Source organism: Myotis yumanensis, unplaced genomic scaffold (assembly GCF_028538775.1).
Source record: "Myotis yumanensis isolate MYYU_CA2020_CCGP unplaced genomic scaffold, mMyoYum1.0.hap1 SCAF_9, whole genome shotgun sequence".
NCBI classification, from domain to species: Eukaryota; Metazoa; Chordata; class Mammalia; order Chiroptera; family Vespertilionidae; genus Myotis; species Myotis yumanensis.
This window is the reverse complement of record NW_027223760.1, coordinates 18,501,851-18,521,965: the sequence shown is the minus strand read 5'-3', so window position 1 is coordinate 18,521,965 and position 20,115 is coordinate 18,501,851. Positions and strand designations below refer to the sequence as shown.

Sequence of the window (20,115 nt, the reverse complement as noted above, 5' to 3'; positions counted from 1 at the left end):
CATTGTGAATAATAATATGAATTGGTCATTGTGGATAATTTAAATATCAGAAGTTGGAAATTATGATGAAAGTTATGGTAAAGGCTAATTCTGGGGTAATATGAACTGGAAAGGTTATATCCCATGGCTCATGTTTCTAGGGACAGCTATCCTAAATGGAAGAGAGGAGCATATGATCAAACTAATCTATTACCCACTGTTAGTTTATGGTAACAAACATACTATACAGTGGCTTATATAGCATAAAAGTGTTAGCTCTCCCATCGAAGGCTAGAAGTTTGAGATTAAGTTGTCAGCAGGGTTGGCTTCTTCTAAGGGCTGAGAGAATCTGTTTCATGCTTCTCTTCTAATTTCTAGTGGATTTGTTTTTGTTTTTTGTTTGTTTGTTTGTTTGTTTTTGCAATCTTTGGTGTCCCTTGGCTTGTAGAAGTATCAACCCGATCTCTGCCTTCATCTTTTCATGGCATTCTCCCTGTATGCATGTCTCCCTGTCCAGATTTTCCCATTTATAAGAATATCAGTCATATTGGACAGCACCCGCTCTAATGACCTCGCCTCAACAAATCACATCTGCAATCACCATATTTCCAAACGAACTCACATTCTGAGGTAGTGGGGTTTAGGACTTCAACATATGAAGTTGAGTGTGGACATAATTCAACCCATAACACTCAGTTTTAGCTTTTAACATATCTTCAACTAGTATTTGTAAAATTATTCCCCAAAGTGATTACACCAATTCACCCCACAAGCAGTGTATGAGTGTTCCTGTTGCTCCACATCCTTGCCAACACTTGGTATTGTCAGTCTTTCATTTTTGTCCATAAAATGGCAATAAAATTATATTCCATTTACTTAATTATTAGAGAGCTTGAGCCCTTTTCATGTTTATCGAGTGTTCCTGTTTTCATATTTGTCAATTGCCTTTTAATTTCTTTTGCCTTTTTTTCTATCATATTTACTAAAAACATATGTATTGAATGCCTATTATGTACCAGATATTATTTTAGGCACCTGAGATATGGTAGGACATAATTTCCATTCACATATGGTTTCTAGAAAGAATGATATAAAAATCCAACATAAGGTAATTAGATAGCATATAAGGTGATAAGGGCTGAAGAAAACTAAAGCAGAACCCTGGCTGGTGTGGCTCAGTTGGTTGGGTGTTGTCCTGTACACCAGAAGACTGCTGGTTCGATTCCTGGTCAGGACACATGCTTGGGTTGTGACTTAATCCCTGGTGGGGGGCTATGCAGGAGGCAGCCAATCCATGTTCCACTCTTGCATCATGGGCCTTCCTTCCCCTGGCTGCTGGCACCACCTTCACTCCGGCTGGAGCCGCCTTTCCACCTTTGTTCTGGCCTGGAGCAGCCTCTCCACCTTCCCAGGCTGCCCAGAAGCCAAGAGCGGCTGGGGCAGTGTGGAACACCTGCGTCATTGCCATGGTGAAGACACAAGCATCCGGCTCCACCCTGGCCGCTCAGCGCCGGCATATGCAAATTAACCCACCAGCTTTGTTTGGGTTAATTTGCATACGCACTCCTGATTGGCTGGTGGGTGTAGCAAAGGTATGGTCAATTTGCATCTTTCTCTTTTATTAGTGTAGGTATTTCTTTTAAAAGAAAAGTGAAGTAGAGTAGAAGGTAAGGTGTGCTTTGTGGTGACTTGCAATTTAAAATTTCAGGGCCAGATCAAGCCATATGGAGAAGGTAATATTTTGCAGAAATACTTGAAAGAAGTGAGAGAGTCAGCCATGTGCCCAACTGTTGGAAGGATTTTTCAAGAAAAGGGTTAGAAGAGCAGCTATCTGAGTAGGGAAGGAGAATGGGAGGTCAGATCTGAGAGGTGAGGGGCAGAAGGGGCAATCTCGTGCAGAACCTCATAGGTGGGTGTTAGGACTTTAGTTTTTAAACTTCGGTGAAAAATCATGGGGGGATTTTGAGCAAAGTGCTTTCTAAAAGCATTCTTCTAGATACTAGGTTGAGTATAATTATAGCAAAATTAAAAATTAACAGCAATCCTGTGTGCGGTGCTTTGTTCCATGCACTGAGCCAGGAACTTTACATATATTAACTCATTTATATTAACTACATATATTAACTCATTCCAGACAGGCAGGGAGACCTGCTCAGGTTATTAGTCCTTTCTCACTGATTTATAGAAGTTACTTACGAGTTCTAGGTATTGCTTATCTTTCGGTGATTGTATGTGGTTGCAAATATCTTCTCCCCTTTTGTGGGGTGTTTTACTATTTAAATGATGACTTTTGCTATTCAGAATATATATATATTTCTCTCTTGTGCTTTTCTCTCATTAACTTTTTAGTAAATGTCTTCTTTAACTCAAGTCACCCACAACTTTTGGCTAGTTATTTCCTCTTCTACCTGCTACCATGACACTTGGTACAAACCTCTTTTGGAACATTAGCATTACCTAGTATTGCATGTCTTCATCATTGTTCTGTGAATTCCAGGCTGTGGGATCCTGTCTTACAAATTATGTCCCAGGAACTAGCATGTGCCCAATAAATGTTTGTAGAAGTCGGTGGGGAGGAGATCTGGAATCACTTCACCCTGGGGAAATGATTCAATGATGATTGTTTCAGGGAGTGAAATGGAGGAGAAAGGGGTTGCGATGGGAAACGCAACTGCATGCCGCATAGTGCGGCGGCTCAACATCCCGAGAACACTGGTACGCTTGCACGAATTAGCTTTTGCAGTTCAGCGATCACTGAGCTAGCTCCACGACCACCCTCATTTTACTGCCCCACTGTGGAGGGACGTGCAGGAATTCGCCAAAGGGGAAGCAGAGTGCCGGCTCCTAGAATGGCTACTCTCAATATTTTAGTTCCTTGGAGTATTTCCCTCAACCTCTGGGCAATGGTCCGCGGTGGAAGGGCCAGGAACCGAAGGTGAGGCACAGAACACAAACCCCGGCCCCCACCCGCAGGGATTAGACGCCGGTATGCTCTCTGCGCGTGCGTCAATTTTCCCTTTCGGAGCAGGCGCGGCATTGGCGGTCCTGAGGGGGAGGAGCCAGGCTGTTTCCAAGGCGACGGAGTGGCGGCCTCGGTGGTGGATTGAGCGGGTCTGGACCAGCTTCCCAGAGGGCTGCGCGCGCTCGGCGGTCGGCGCTGCCATGGCGAGCCTGCTGAAGAAGGTGAGGCGGCCGGAGGTCACTGGATGCGGGCCGTCGGGTGGTCAGCCCGACGGCCCCGCGTGCGGCGGGTGGCGGAACCGGCGCGGGCGGGGCGTGGGCGCTCGGTGTGCTCGGCCTTCGGGGGCAGAAGGGAGCTCGGGGCGGGCGGCACCGAGACGCCGGGGGTGGGATTGCGGCTCTGCTCCGGCTCAGCGTGGGGGGCGCGCGGAGCGGTCACCGGCCTGAACGGCGTGTTGTTTTTGCGCAGACCACCGGCCTCGTGGGACTGGCGGTGTGCGAGACGCCGCACGAGGTGGGTACCCCTGTCCGGCCTTCTCCTCGCGTCCCCGAGGACGACGGCAGCCCCGCGACCTTGTTCCCCGGAAGGTTACTGCGACGGGGGCGTTTCCAGCCCAGAATTACCGCTCCTCCTCCTGAGCCCTTGAGAGTTGATCCGGTGCCACACGATTTTCCTTAAATTGTAAAAGAGATCGATAGGAGATCAATGGAAGGACTTGGGTGCATGCAAATAAGCATAACCGATGGACACCAGACACGGGGGGTGGGATAAGGGCATGTGCGGGGCGGGGGGCGGGAGGCGGGGAGAGGCCGGGGGAAGGTCAATGGGGGGAAAAAGGAGACATATACTACTATTTGTAATACTTTAAACAAGAAAGTAAAATTTAAAAAAGAATAGAAAAAATAAATAAAAACATATATATGATAAGGCATAGACATGAAGAAATTACAGCTAAAGTGAAGTATTTTTTTAAAAAACAGTTGTCTTTTTTTTTTTTTTCTTTAAGCTGTGAAACTTTTTAAAGTGTCCCATTTTAATTTTTGGTGGTATTTTAAAATAGACATTTGTATGATTTGTCTTTTCAGAGGTTAAGAATATTGTACACAAAGATTCTTGATGTTCTTGAGCAAATCCCTAAAAATGCAGCATATAGGAAATACACAGAGGAGATTACAAATGAGAGGCTGGCTATGGTGAAAGCGGTAAGTAGCGGGCTTAATTTTGCGTGCTTGGATTTATGGTATCCAAGGCAACATTTAACAACAACAGAAATGGAGTTGCTTTTTTTTTTTTTTTGCATATTCTGCTCACTTTCCTCTTATTTCTATTCTTTTTCCTTCCATGCTTCTCTTCTGTCCTTTCTCTTCTTTCATTCACCAAACACCTGCTTACTGAGAGCTTCCTATATGCAAGGCCCTAAAGATGCTGGAGTAAAGGAATAAGATCAAGTCCGTTTCCTAAGTTAACACTGTGCCTCTTTTACCTCTCTTTCCTATCCAGTCCTTTATTGATCTTTTATTTTTTACATCAGTCTTTTAGATACATCAATCTTCATCCTTTTTTTCTAGAGTAGAGAATGAAAACAAAACAAAAAAAAGTGTGTTGTGTTTAAAGAAAACTGTCAGAAGCAACTCTTACAAAGTGCGTTGTTGCAAAAAGAAGAGGACCACATTAGTCACTTAACTACAGAATTTTATTGAGCATTTTAAGGACTGAATGTCTGTGTCCCCTTAGAACAGTGGTTCTCAACCTGTGGGTCGTGACCCCTTTGGGGGTCGAACGACCTTTTCACAGGGGTCGCCTAAGACCATCGGAAAAACACATATATAATTACATATTGTTTTTGTGATTAATCACTATGCTTTAATTATGTTCAATTTGTAACAATGAAAATACATCCTGCATATCAGATATTTACATTACGATTCATAACAGTAGCAAAATTACAGTTATGAAGTAGCAACGAAAATAATTTTATGGTTGGGGGCCACCACAACATGAGGAACTGTATTAAAGGGTCACGGCATAAGGAACGTTGAGAACCACTGCTTTAGAGTGTGTATGTTGAAGCCTGATGAGGTTCCTGTGGCTGGAACCTCTATGGAAGTAATAAGGTTAAGGAGGTGATACGGCTGGTGCTCTGACCCAGAAGAGTTAGTGTCCTTAGGAGAAGAGACACCAGAATACTACATGAGGACACAGTGAGAAGGTGGCTCTCTGCAAGCCAGGAAGATAGCTTTCACAAGAAACCTACCCGGCCAGACCTTGATCCTGGACTTTCAGTCTCCAGAACTGTGAGAAAATAAATTTCTGTTGCTTAAGCCACCCAATCCATGGTATTTTGTAGGGAGCCTGAGCAGACAAATATAAGCAGGTAACAGCTTCCAAATCAAAGGCTCTAGACCAGTGATTCTCAACCTTCCTAATGCTGCGACCCTTTAATACAGTTCCTCAAGTTGTGGTGACCCCCAACCATAAAATTTTCGTTGCTACTTCATAACTGTAATTTTGCTACTGTTATGAATCGTAATGTAAATATCTGATATGTATTTTCATTGTTATAATTGAACATAATTAAAGCTTAGTGATTAAATTATATATGTGTTTTCCGATGGTCTTAGGCGACCCCTGTGAAAGGGTCGTTCGACCCCCAAAGGGGTCGCGACCCATAGGTTGAGAACCACTTCTCTAGACAGTAGACGGCTTCTGATTCTTTTATACCAAACTATATTACACTATTGTCAAATTCCCACACTAGCACTTATTTCATGAACTTTTGCAGTTATCCAAAATTATGTTCATAAACTCCAAAAGTAATTGACATATATGCAATAAGTAGTCCAATGTAAAGAGCTTTTATCATTTCCTTAGGTATACAACAAGACAATGCAATTTGATGTGGAACTTTTAGCTTGGTAATTGTGGAATTAATTTAATTGTGGAGGCTAAAGTCTCCAAAGGGGAAATTAGCATTTCTTTTCATTTTTCTTAAGGACAGTGGGCTTATATATTTTTTCCCATTACAGAGTAAGAAATTTCCCTTTTTCCTTTCATAAGGTGAATGTCTTCAACTCTATTTTATTCTTTCTCTTCTTTCCTTCTCAGATAGCCGTAAAATGTATATTGTTCTATCTTAAAAGAAAAAGAAAACTTTTTATATCTTCCTTTACTTTTGCCCTGTTTCTCTTTTCTCTCATAGCCACTGTCAAGTGAAGAATAGTTCACTGTCATTTCTTTCACTTACTAGTTCTAAAATCGTTTTCCCTGGCCTGTGCTGTTTGAATTGCCTGCCTTTTAATTGATTGGTCTGTGTATAGTCCCATTCTACATTATTGTATATCCTACACTGCCAGTACAGTGATATTTTTTCAATATGTGATTACAGTGTCTTTCTTCTTAAAAACTTTACCATGGTTTTCTGTCAGTGTTGCTCAAAGACTGAGTTTATAGGTTTATGCTGAGCTGGCTGTGGAAACTCAACTTTATCCTTATCTGCATGATTTTGATGTACAGTCAGGTTTGGAACCACTGGCTTACATGATAAAATCCTTGATGGATGGAAGGCCTCCAAGGTCTAGCTCTAGGTTATCTTCCCAATCTTATCTTACCATTTCCTGTTTTGTGCGCTATGCTCAGCAATACCACACTGCTGACAGTTATGGGAATTTCAGGCAACTTTATTTTTGTCTCCCCCCCCCTTCACCCCCCCCCCCCCCCCCCCCCCTTCTTGGAATGCTTACCTTCCTTATCTGTCTGGAAGTTCTTACTCAGTCCTCAAGATCCATTACCTTCTCTGTGAAACGTTTTCTTACATCCCTGAGTAGAGATTGACTGCTTCCATTGTACCTATCACGCCGTGTTTTATTTATGTCTTCTCGACTAGTCCATAAGTTACTAATGAATGATGATTGCATTCGTCTTGTATCCAAGAACCTAGAAAAGTACCTGGCACTCATATAAGGTCCCTCAGAAATGTTTGCTTATTCAAAAGGCTAATTACAAATAGTTTTTAACAACCCCTTACACTACATAATAGTTATATTGCTGATTCCTGTTTTTGGTTAAATTACCACAGATTTTTAACTCCCCTTTAAGCCACGCAGAGTCTCCGTGAATATTGTTATGATTGTAAAGTATCTATTTCCTAAGCCTAAAATGGAAATAAAAGTAAATATTTTTACAGATTATACTAGGGAGATAGTAATAGCATATTGGTGTAAAGCACTGGTTTGTAGCCTGTTCAATGATTTCATCTTAGTTCTAATACTAATTTGCTAAATGACTGTTGGCATATTGTCCATATTCTCTGTCTCAATTTTCTCATCTATAACTTGGGTATACTAATATCAACCTTGAGCACTTATTGTTAGGACTGATTGAGGTAATTTATGTAAAGTGCTTAACACAGTTGCACGTGTTAAGAGATCGTATACAAGGGAAGACTTGCATAGAAGTGAAGGAACAAGCTGTGCAGATATCCTGGGTTCACCAGCATATGCCCTGAGACAGGACATGCCAGTTTCTGTAGAGAATATTTTTGTTCTTCTCCCGATCTTTATTCCATTTCTGGGCAACCCTCCCTCCCCCCCACCACCACTATATTTATACTTATTTACATATGTATGTAGAGGACATGGTTTTTGGTTCTCAAAAAACTCAAGTCTATTAGAAAATAAGCAACTATATGTCATGAATGTACTATACTAGCATTCTCTTTTTTTTTTTAAAGACTTCCTTTTATTGAAGGATTTATATACCCAAAGAAATGTGCAGAAATCATGACTTTTCACAAAATCATCACACCCAACCCATGTTAACATCAAATCAAAAGAGAGGACATTTCCAGAACACCAAAATCCTCTCTTGTTCCAATTAGTTATTAACCTCCTAAAGATAACTATACTGACCTCTGACATCACATATTCCTTTTGCTTTGGTTTTGAATGGAACCACCAGCATGTACTCTTTTGTGTCTGGTTTCTTTCGCTTAATATTAATTTTGAGAGAATCCTTGTTTATAGTTTGTTCATTCTCATGGCTGTATAGTATTCTATTATATTCAAACATTGTAGTTTATTCATTCTATGATATGTGGTCATTTGGATTGTTTGTAATATGAAGCTGTGATTTGTGCTTCTTTGAATTTTCTTGAACATGTCATTTGGTTAACATATTATGCATTTCTTTTTAGTTTACACCTAAGAGTGCAATTCTGGGTCATAAATTAGCTACTATTTTTAATGCTAACGGTGTCAGAGGAAATACAGGAAATAATAAGAAAATAAAGTGGTATTTTAAAATCTGTATTTTAGAAAGACTGAATTAGGCATTTTTTTTTACTCTTGATAAACATGTTAATACATGTTTAATAATATTAAGATAGAAAAACATTAAAATAGAAAGATGAAATCGGTTTCCACCAACTATTTGATAAAAATTAGTAAGTATACGATGAGAGAAAAATTAATTACATTTGTTACAGCAAGTGCATTTTTTATATATGAGTTTTTAAAATATATGATATTGAAACATTCAGATATTGTGTTTACATATTTTTCTGTTTTTTTTTTTCCCCCCCTTAAATTATAGGAACCAGATGTTAAAAAATTAGAAGACAGGCTTCAGGGTGGCCAAATAGAAGAGGTGATTCTTCAGGTAAAGAAAAAGTTGAATATTTAGATGTTTGGCTTCAAAAGTTCAGAGACATAATGTATTGAGGCACAAAACTGACATTCCAGAAAGAAAGGAATACTAAATTTCTATTATCAACTCATCAAACATAAGACTAATCACAAGTAGAAAATACTTCTAATGTATATAATACAATTTTTAATTAAATTGGGGGAAATGATGCCCCCCCCTTTTTTAGTTGTGCATTTACCCACCAATTACTAGTAAGATTAAATGTTAAAAACAATGTTCTTATATTTCATGTTCTATAAATTATTAGTATTTAAGAAATTTTTTAATTGCTTTTTTAGAGAGAGACACACATTGATTTGTTGTTCCACTTATTTATCCATTGATTGGTGATTCTTGTATGTTCCCCGACTGGGGATCAAACCCACAACCCTGGCTTATCTGGATGACACTCCAACCAACTGAACCACCCAGCTAGGGCAATTATTAATATTTTGTTGTTGTTGTTAGTCCTCACCTGAGGATATTTTTCCATTGATTTTTAGAGAGAGTGGAAAGGGAGGGGAAGAGATAGGGAAACATTGATGTGAGAGAGATACATCGATTGGTTGCCTCTCATATGAGCCCTGACCAGGGCTGGAGATTGAGCCTGTAACTGAGGTACATGCCCTTGACCAGAATCTGACCTAGGACTCTTCAGTCCGTGGGCCCACACTCTATCCACTGAGCCAAACCAGCTAAGGCGATATTTTTATTCTATAATTTGTTTTTCTTTTTTTTTTTTTTTTTTTTTTTTTTAATATATTTTATTGGTTTTTTACAGAGAGGAAGGGAGAGAGATAGAGAGTTAGAAACATCGATGAGAGAGAAACATCGACCAGCTGCCTCCTGCACATCTCCCACTGGAGATGTGCCTGCAACCCAGGTACATGCCCTTGACCGGAATCGAACCTGGGACCCTTCAGTCCGCAGGCCGACGCTCTATCCACTGAGCCAAACCGGTTTCGGCTATAATTTGTTTTTCTTACATATTTCTTTGAGAGTTGTTTTAAAATAAAAGAGATACTAACCTTAATCTTTTGCCATATTGCCTAAACATTTTTTTTTAGCCTGTTGTTTTGTCTTTTGACTTCAATTGGATATTATCTCCCATATGTAGAGGTTTTAAAAATTTTTATTTGGCCCTAACCGGTTTGGCTCAATGGATAGAGCGTCGGCCTGCGGACTCAAGGGTCCCAGGTTCGATTCTGGTCAAGGGCATGTACCTTGGCTGCAGGCATATACCCAGTAGGGAGTGTGCAGGAAGCAGCTGATCGATGTTTCTCTCTCATCGATGTTTCTAACTCTGTATCCCTCTTCCTTCCTCTCTGTAAAGAATCAATAAAATATATTTTTAAAAAAATTTTATTTGGATAAATAATCCTCCCTCTATATACTCTCATGTCTTACTCTTATGTGAGTCTTATAAATATTCAGTTCTGTTTCATTTATTTTTTACACTAGAGGCCCAGTGCACAAAAATTCGTGCACTGGGGGGCTCCCTCAGCCTTACTTGCTTCCTCTCACAGTCCGGGAGACCTCAGGGGATATCCTACTGACAGCTTAGGCCCACTTCCCCCCCACCCCCCCCCCCCCACCAGGGAGCTCCCCCGGGGAGCGGGCCTAAGCCGCAGTCTGGTCTCCCTCTGCTGGAGGCGAGGGGCCAGTCATGGGAAGCCACTGCCCCCATCACCCTCTCGCTGCTGCTTCTGCCTCTGGTCTTCCTCTGCGGGAGGCGACTGGGCTGATCAGGGCAAGGCGACGCCCTCATCACTCTGCTGCTGCTGCCACTGCCAGCCACTGCTGAGCTTCGGCCCGGCCCTTGCAGCAGCTGCCGCCATGCCAGCTGCGGCTTGCCTGGGCTTGAGTCTCAGCCTCGGCCCTCATAGGAGCTGCCGCCATGCCATCCATGGCTTGCCTGGGCCTGGGTCTCGGCCTTGGACCCCCAGGCCTGGCCGCACTCAGAGCTGGGAGGAGGTGGGACTCCCAGGCAGGCTCCGTGCCGCACCTGCAGCATCAAGACCAGCCACGCCCACCTGCGTGCACCCGCTGTGCGCCCAGCCATCTTGTGACGGCCTGGTGACTACTTAGCCTTTTATTAGTAGGGATTTTTTTGAATTTTTCAAAAATGTAATCATTTTTTTCTTAAGTTTTCTTGCCTTTTATTAAAGGGTAAATAAGAGGAAATATTTGAAATTATTGTAGATTAGGGAAGTATTTCACTAATAGACATATTTAAAAGCATTGTTAGATGGCTCCGTTAAAAGAAAAATAGGGCATTCAGACAGCTTTTGATGAATGTCCTGTTTCAATCATTAGAGGCCTATTTTCCTGGCCTTTCTTTTCATTAGCATAAGGTACTAGATGTAGAGTATGGGAACTTACTGCAAACTTATTATTGTCCTCTTCCTAATCCTCTTTCTTTTCTACCTGATTTCACTTTGATCATGACTTTAGTTGATAAATTATCAAGCAATTGTAGTCTCATGATACATTCATTTTTAAGTCAGTTTTGCAGTTCTGCACATTTTCATGGGCAATATAAGATTAATATTTCTATATAATAAAAGGGTGATATGCAAATTGACCCTAATGCCAGAACGACCGGTCGCCTCCTTGGCAGCACTAAGGATGTCAGTCAGACATCCCCCGGGAGCTCCTGGGCTGCCAGAGGGATGTCTGACTGCCACCTAAGCCCGATGCCCCAGGGAGCGAGCTTAAGCTGGCAGGTGGACATCCTCTGAGGGGTCCCGGACTGCGAGAGGGCGCAGGCCGGGCCAAGGGACCCCCGCCCCCTAGTGAATGAATTTTTGTGTACCGGGCCTCTAGTGTTTCATATAACCCAATATATCTAAAATATTATTGAAACTTGAGTATTATAAAAAATTGAGATATTTTACATTCTTTTTTATACTAAATCTTCAAAATTTGATGTGTATTTTAATACGTGCAGCACATCTGAATTTGAACTAGCTACATTGTAAGTGCTCACTCAGTAGTCACATGTAGATAGTGGTTACCATATTGGACAGCTCAGTCTAGAGCTATAGTAAGAGAGGGATGAGGAAAGGATAGTGTGTCAGAAGCTAGAGACGAGGGAAGGAGTGGGCTACAAGGGCTGTATGCAATGGGGTCCAGCTCTCTGAAATAAGGCTGGCTTCACTGATGGGTAGAGCTGGACAGCCTCCCCACACTACAGTGCTTTGGGGGCATAGAGAAAGCATGAATATTCAAGAGACCCAGATCAGGGAAATGGCCATCCTAAGGGATATTTTTAATCAGTATTTATACTGTTTTCTTATTTCAGCCTTGGTAAATACTTCTACCTCCAGATTTCCTGTAGTCTACCATTTAACTCATTGTTTATATACATTTTAGACTGTTGCTGCTAAACATAGATTGGCTGTTTTGAGCCACTTGAGAATTATAGCTTCTGCTAGGATGAATCTAAGCACTTATTCTGTTTTGAATTCCTTCCATGACATCCTGACAAGTGTTCAACAGTATTCTCCTAAGTTGGCCAGCATTGTCATAGGACTCTGTTCTAGAAAAAATGTGAAATAATAAGATATATAAAATATATTTGTTAGATGTGTTATGAATTGTATTTGAAAGGAAAAAGCGAATGTAACAATCTGATTAAGGAAACTAGTTCAATCAAAAATATTTTTGTGCGCCTACTGCATTCTACATTCCATAGATCACTGTTTTACAGACTGGTCTCAAGTGATTATGGGTAATGAAATCAGATAAGTGGGTTGTGTCTAGTACTTAAAAAAATACAACAGAGCCTGGCTGGCATGGCTCAGCAGTTGAGTGTTGAACTATGAACCAGGCACATGCTGGGTTGCAGGCTCAGGGCCATGTATAAGGCAGCTGATCAATGATTCTCTCTTATCATTGATGTTTCTCTCTCTCCCTTTCCCTTACTCTCTGAAATCAGTAAAAAAATTTGTTAAAAAATACAATAGAATATAGAATGTATCACAGCTAGTAAATGTAATATTATTTTCTTGGAATTATATGTGTGTGTTATAGATCCCTTAGTAAAATTTTATTTTGTTTCTTTTGTTTTTACTCTGGACCGTGGTAAAATAAAATTTGAAAGCCATTGACATCAATGAAGAGACATACTTTTGCTTCTCAAAGAATTTGTAGTCTAATGGTGAAATAGACAATTAAGATAAAAAAACTCACCAATTATACTTTTGAACTAGAATCTAATATCAAATTTTAATCAAATAGGAGAAATAAAAATCTATTCTTTCTTACTCTTGGTAGTTACATAACTGTTGACAGTTAAGGTAATATTAATTAATAATATTGAACATTTGATAGAACAGCTTATTAGGTACGACTATGAAAATAGTAGCTTAGTAGTTATATTTTAGTTATTAGCTATGATACATGTCTATGAAACAGTATAAGCAAATGATTTTTTAAAAATATTTTATTGACAGGCTGAAAATGAACTAAGTCTGGCAAGAAAAATGATACAGTGGAAGCCATGGGAGCCTTTAGTGGATGAGCCTCCTGCCAACCAATGGAAATGGCCAATATAATCATCATCAAATAACTTGTGTGTTGAAGGGAAAATGATGTGATTAAATGTTCTGTTATATCAAAAATGTTTCCATATTATTGACATCTTAGAATCAAGAAAACTGATAATGCAGAACGTTTTTAGGAGACTTGTAAAAACTGATAATTATGGTAATAGGGACTTGTGAATCCATTTTTGTTAAAGCATTCAAATTGTCCTATATAATAAAACCCTAATATGCAAATCAACCGAATGGCGGAACAACCAGTCACTATGACGTGCATTGATCACCAGGGGGCAGACACTCAATGCAGGAGCTGCCCCCTGGTGTTCAATGCACTTCCACAGGGGGAGCTCCGCTCAGCCACAAGCCAGGCAGAGGGCTGCGAGTGCAGCAGCGGTGGTGGGAGCCCCTCCCGCCTCCTCAGCAGCACTAAGGATATCCGACTGTGGCTTAGGCCTGTTCTTCGTGGGGAGCGGGCCTAAGCCTTCAGTCAGACATCCCCCCTGGGCTGCCAGAGAGATGTCTGACTGCCAGCTTAGGCCCGTTCCCCTGGGGAGCGGGCCTAAGCTGGCAGGTGGACATGCTCAGAGGGCTCCCAGGCTGTCAGAGGGATGTCCGACTGCCAGCTTAGGCCTGATTCCCCAGGGAGCAGGCCTAAGCCCGCAGTCGGACATCCCTCGAGGGGTCCCCAACCGTGAGAAGGCGCAGGCCAGGCTGAGGGAATGCCTCCCCACCCCCCACCCCCCCCCCACCCCCCTGCACAAAATTTTGTGTATTGGGCCTCTAGTTTCAAAGATAATATATTTTTAAATAGAGGTTCTAGGAAGATTTGAAAGTTAATTGGAAAAATTCTTACATGTTTTGAAACCAGAAAGGAAGTTATTGCTTAAACAAATGTATAGGTCACTATTTGAAATGAAGTAGCAAGAGTAAAAACCATTAAATTAGAATTGATTGTAGTTGAGGAAATTGATTTGTATTTGAAAGAAAGATTTATTTACAGTGGTAGTTGGAAAACTTTTTTTAGGAGGTCTCATTTAAGGGAGCTAGGTTTCTGGTCCTTAACCAAAGTACATCAGAATAGAAAGAGAATTTCTGTACCAGAAGAGAGATTAAGAGTTTCTAAAGTTTATCTGGCATATGGATAGGCTTATTTTCAAAACATCTTAGTTGTATAGTTATAACTTGCAAGTGAAATCACTAAGGAGTTTTTATAAGTTTCCAATATGAGTATAGGTGGTTTTCAAACAGAACATAAAGCTGTTCAAGGAAAAAAGTGATTGATATGTTTAAGGGTAAACAAAAATAAAATTACTTTTCAGGTGTCCTCCTCTTTTCTTTCTAGCCCTATATCATTCTAAAAATTTAGTTAAATTTGGTATTTCTTGCCTTCAAAGATAGTACTTTTGGGTGTCTGTGTGAATGTGAATGTGTATGTGCATGTGTATTTTACTATCTCTGTGGCAAAGCAGAATCAGAATGAGAAAAAAATTATATTTTTCTTTTTCCCAATATATTCCCTTATAGAGCTGTACATTGAATGCTTAATAAATATTAAATAAAGTGGATTGAGTTACTTTTCAGCAGCCAGACTGTAAAGGGAAAGCTTCTGTGGGGAAGTGGGGAAAAGCATTAGAGGGAGAGGGTGAAGTCCAGGGCCTCTCATTCCCATGATTCTAGTGCCATTGTGAACTCTAAATGGAGGCAAGTTGTAACTTCTCAGAATGGCCTATTTCCTTCTCTGTAAAAGAAGTAGAATTTGTGATTTATAATTAACTTTTCAATTCTAAACATTTGCTTTAATATGTAATACATTGTATTTATTCAGATCAAAATACATGATTGATCCTAAGGCATGTTTGCATAGATGCTTTCAGGATAATTTTTTAACCAACCATAAAAAGGTGGCTTGATGTGCCTTTGTCATATATTTAGCGCTAGTTCTCCCATGATTCTTGGGTATCTTATATATTTCATCAACAAAGCTCCAGTAGCTATTGATAAAAGGGAGCCTATTGATGTTTGCAGTTGAAATGTTCGTTGTAGTATAGTAGTAGTTGTAGTAATTATTATTAGAACTAGAGGCCCATTGCACAGATTCGTGCACCAGTGGGGTCCCTCAGCCTGCCCTGTGCCCTCTCGCAGACCAACATCCCCCAAGAGATGTAGTAGTGTACGAAGTGGCAAGCGGCTGGGGAGGAGCCCAAGCCCAGGCCAGCACTGCGCCGCTCCTGCTCATCCTGGCCCCGCTGCTCTGCTACTGCCGCCACTTGGTAGTGCTGCCGCAGAGGCGGGAAAGGCTCCTGCCGCTGCAGCTGAGCTTGCCAGCCATGAGCCTGGCCTCTGGCGCCCGTTGGTCAGCTGAGCAGTGCTCCTGCTGTGGGAGCGCAGTGACCACCAGGGGGCAGCTCATGCATGGAGCGTCAGCCTCCTGGTGGTCAGTGCGCATCATAGCGACTGGTTGTTCGGTCGCTTAGGCTTTTATATCCTGTATAATAAAAGCCTAATACGCAAATTGACTGAACAGCGGAACGACAGGTGGAATGACTGGTCGCTATGACGAGTACTGACCACCAGGGAGTAGATGCTCAACACAGGAGCTGCCCCCAGCCTGCAGGCTCTAGGCCAGGCAAAGCGGCTGCCAGCAGGACCCCCGCCCCCCGTCACCCCACAGATTGGCCTTGATCACCGGCCAGGCCTAGGGACCCCACCCGTGACGAATTTTGTGCACTGGCCTCTAGTGTATAGATAATAGCTAATGTTTGTTAATGTTTGCCAGGCACTAAAAGTACTTGACTGATTTCACTTATTAAATCCGTATGACAGCTAAGAGTGAGACCCTGAAAATTATCTTCATTTTCCAGAAAAGGAAACCAGAATCCAAGGTGAGTAATGCTCCCCTGCAATTGTGCAACATAGGGATCCTGGAGAAATTGAGACAGAGAGATGGTGTAATAACATACCCAGGGTTGCATAGCTAGTAACATGGAGCTATATTTTGAACCTAGGACAGTCTTGCTCCAGAACTCCTGCCCTAACCATTGTATTATTCCTTACGAATCTTGAGATGTCACTCCTGCTGAGCTATATGGGCTGTACCAAAAGAATCTAGATCCTGCTTTCTTCACTTTTTCTGTCAAAGTACATATAAAGAATAACTATGAACAGAAGTAGTCAACTGGATTTTACTTTGTGCAAAAATCTGCACTTGGATCACAGGCTGATAATTGGTAGGTATCTGAAAGGCATTGCAGTGTGCTCCATCATCCTCACATTTCATAACTGCCATTCCAACTGCCCATACAACCTTACACTCTATTGCTTTTTCTCTTTCAAATGTTTTCAGTTGCTTCCTATAAACTTCCAGATTAAGCTTTCCTGACCAATTGGAGATGTGTTCTTCTATTTAAAGATATTCAATGTTGCTTAGTGGTGTCTAGATTAATGTGAGTGCTTTTCAGAATGGCCCATTTCAATTTTCCTTAAGTTCCTCATATGTTTTATTCAATTACCATAATCCAGGCAATTCAAAAGAGAAGCTGATCAACTTGAGCTTTGTAAACAAACAAACAAAAAAAACAGCAGGAAAATCAATGCCCCCTTTCTATCTGTGGACTGAATGCAGAATATTCAAATTTATGGGCATGCTTCATTTTGGGATGAAAATGGTTTGTGTGATTTTTTATTTAACCTCTAATGATTTTGAAAGTGAAAAGTTATAAGGATAATAGGTATAAGTCATAACTGTCCTGGGCAAACAGGGTATGTGGCACCCACTTGGAGTAAGAATCAACTCTGAGGGTCGCCATCTCTTCTATACCAGGAGAAGTTGGTGTAGTCTGTCATCTGAATAGAAAGAATATGATGCCATTAGTGGCAACCATCATATGCCACCAGGCTTCACTCTTCATTATTCTCCTTTCCTACCTTTCCCTCAACTTTGGGGATGGAAGGAGTTTATTTTGATTGTAGTATTTCCTCTCTCTCTCTCTCTCTCTCTCTCTCTCTCTCTCTCTCTCTCTCTCTAAATGAATTACATTTTTAATTGATTTTTAGAGAGAGAGGAATAGAGAAATAGAAACATTGATGAGAGAGAATCAGCAGCTGCTTCCTGCTTCCTTATAGGATATCGATCTCATAACCTGGACATGTGCCCTGACCAGGAATCGAGCAGGTGACCTCTTGGTTCATGTATCGCTCAACCACTGAGCCACACTGACCTAAAATGTAGAGAGGTGAAGCTGAGTTTTTGTTGTTATAATGCCAAAGAGGTTTATTTGCATGGATAACAATGAGGGTTAAAATACTAGATAAAAAGGAAAGAAAACAGTCTGTCAAATGGAGATCAAGATTCTTAAGTAGCTGACTTTGGGACTTACTACAATGGGAAGACTTGCTGTATTGCCTTTAGGATTTCACTTATATGCAGAATCTAATGAACAAAATAAAATAGAAACAGATACAGAAAACAGACTAACAGCTGTCAAAGACTAACACCTGTGGAGTTGTGTGAAAAAGTTGAAGGGATTAAAACACCTCATAGACAAAAGTATGGTGATTACAAGAGGGAGAGCAGGGTGGGCACAGGTAGAAAGTAAAACGGGGATAAATGGTGCTGGAAAGAGACTTGACTTTGGATGGTGAACACACAAAACAATATACAGATGATGTATTATATAATTGCACACCTGAAACCTACATAATTTTATTAACCAATGTCCACTTCCCTCAACCCCCACCAAAAAAAGTTGTCTCTTCACCTGATGTTCAGCAGGCTTTTCAAACAGGCCTCTCCGCTGGACTAGTTCTAATTTCTTCTCACAACCATGGTGATAATTCAGATAGGCTAAACTCCAAAAATGTTGGAAAACAGAAAACTTTTTCACAACTCATTGGAAGCACAATCTGACTGGAATTGACATAAGGCTACTAGTATTGTAGTCTTTACCCCACTTTAATGTGAATATGATGTATTTTACTATAGAAGTATTAATGTACTTGATTCTGTTTCTATGATTCTATTTCTCCAGGCCCACTGAATGTGTCACAGGATATATAGTAAATGCCCATATTAGTTCTCAAAAATGGGAAAGTCCTAAATTTCAAACACAGCTGTTCCTTATGGGTACAGAAAAGGGACTATGGAAATACTATCTGTAGTTCTAGTCTCTTCACTAGCTCACAAATTTAATCCATATAGATGATTTCCAAAGCATAACTTTAGGTCCTTGGTTTTCTAAATTCTTCTAATATGTGTTTTAATTCACTCATTTATATCAAAACACATTTTAGCCTGAAGTAAAAATGAGAAATATTTCGAAATGCTTGATTTCATAAAGCCACTAGGTGACATCTTTAAAAGAATAAAGAACTGGGGCTGAGAGGAGGTGGCTAAAGGGGGGGAAAATTGGGGGACATCTGTAATACTATCAACAACAAAATAAAATAATAAATAAAAGCCAAACAACAAAGCATTTATTGTATAATAAATGCTGAGATAAATAAAGGTAGGTGTTTCATAAGAAATAAAGATAAGTCATTTTGGGCAATAAATCCCAAGAAAATGAATGTACAGGTTTATTGTGACCAGTAAATATAAAATGATATAAAATTACTTTTCCACTTTAAGAATTGACTCTTTCCCATTGGTTGTTTTCATCTTGCATTTACATTTTATTTTATACAACCAAATAGTTACTGTGTGTGTGTGTGTGTGTAATTTTGATGTGCTAATAACCTTTCCAACCTGCATAGAATGGAGCGCCTGGAAGCCTAGCAATTAAATTAGGCCCATATGGTTGCATAAGATCATCTCCACAGTGAACTATAAATAAAATGTGAACATGTAGTGGGTATCCAACCACATTTCACACTGTGAAGTACTTGCTTGACACTCTACCACCAGGTTCTCTTCTCTCCATCTCATGCCTCTATGCCTAACCCTAGTTTTTTTCATACGTGGAGGTCAGTGGATGATAAATTTGAAAGAGGAGAGCTAGAAGGGTGAAGATATGCTATGATTTTGGAGATGGGAGTCGGGGAGTATGTGGAAGCACTTGTCTGCACACCTCCATTCGCACCTGGTTTACCCATAAAAGACTAACCCTGGTTATATGAATGGTCTTCCCCCTTTCCTCTGATCTTCATAAATATGTGGACGCATGCAGTGATTTAAATGCACTTGCTTTCATATAAATCCATTATTAAAGCCAGTTTTATCTGACAATATTTTATATTGTATTAGTAACAAACATATTTTAAAATAGGGTGAAGACTGAAAAATGACACTGAGTAGTAAGAAGTTATTGGGAGATAATAAAATTTTTTAAAAATATATTTTTATTGATTTCAGAGAGGAAGGAAGAGGGAGAGATAGAAACATCCATGATGAGAGAGAATCACGGATTGGCTGCCTCCTGCAAGTTCCGCACTGGGGATCGAGCCCACAACCCGGGCATGTGCCCTTTACGGGAATCGAACCTGGGATCCTTCATTTCCCAGGCCGACGCTCCATCCACTGAGCCAAACCGGCCAGGGCCATAAGAATATAATTTTAATAGACATAAAGGAATGAAGACATTGAACATGATGAAGGAGGAATGAACCTGTACTATATATAACAAAATTTTAATTTTATTACTTAATCTTATCTTTTAAAATAGTAAAGGGTGTTAAACATGATAGCATAGATTAGTAGTTTAAACTAGAGGCCCTGGACCAGCGCTTCTCAACCTGTGGGTCTCGACCCCTTTGGCGGTCGAATGACCCTTTCACAGGGGTCGCCTAAGGCCATCCTGTATATCAGATATTTACATTACGTTTCATAACAGTAGCAACATTAAAGTTATGAAGTAGCAACAAAAATAATTTTATGGTTGGGTCACAACATGAGGAACTGTATTTAAAGGGCCAGAAGGTTGAGAACCACTGCTCAGGACTCATACTGCT

The 20,115-nt window shown here is 40.6% G+C and overlaps 2 protein-coding genes across 3 annotated transcripts in view; both read left to right on the top strand.

Moving 5' to 3' along the window:
- The first annotated feature begins 3,080 nt into the window (after positions 1-3,080).
- NDUFA5 (NADH:ubiquinone oxidoreductase subunit A5) lies at positions 3,081-13,248 on the top strand. Of its 2 annotated transcripts, none has more exons than XM_070423822.1 (5): positions 3,081-3,162; positions 3,410-3,454; positions 4,027-4,143; positions 8,531-8,596; positions 13,081-13,248. In XM_070423822.1, the coding sequence occupies exons 1-5, from the start codon at positions 3,142-3,144 to the stop codon at positions 13,180-13,182; spliced, it is 351 nt and encodes a 116-aa protein (XP_070279923.1). In that variant the 5' UTR covers positions 3,081-3,141; the 3' UTR covers positions 13,183-13,248. The 2 variants fall into 2 exon arrangements, with proteins under 2 accessions (XP_070279923.1, XP_070279922.1); XM_070423821.1 differs by lacking the exon at positions 3,081-3,162 and adding an exon at positions 3,169-3,266.
- Positions 13,249-14,585: 1,337 nt separating this feature from the next.
- Positions 14,586-20,115, top strand: part of IQUB (IQ motif and ubiquitin domain containing) — a 78,382-nt gene continuing 72,852 nt past the window's right edge. Inside the window, exon 1 of the mRNA XM_070423819.1 lies at positions 14,586-16,052. Within this exon, the coding sequence (XP_070279920.1) occupies positions 15,987-16,052 (66 nt within the window). The 5' untranslated portion in view covers positions 14,586-15,986. The remainder of the gene's footprint in view (positions 16,053-20,115) is intronic.

What these genes read in the sequence shown, in the direction of transcription:
- NDUFA5 (XM_070423821.1), top strand. Translation starts at nt 3,186, where the DNA reads ATGCGGGCCGTCGGGTGGTCAGCCCGACGGCCCCGCGTGCGGCGGGTG. An exon ending in TGTGCGAGACGCCGCACGAG is followed by an intron (nt 3,455 to 4,026) that starts GTGGGTACCCCT and finishes TTGTCTTTTCAG; the next exon opens with AGGTTAAGAATATTGTACAC. An exon ending in GGCTGGCTATGGTGAAAGCG is followed by an intron (nt 4,144 to 8,530) that starts GTAAGTAGCGGG and finishes CTTAAATTATAG; the next exon opens with GAACCAGATGTTAAAAAATT.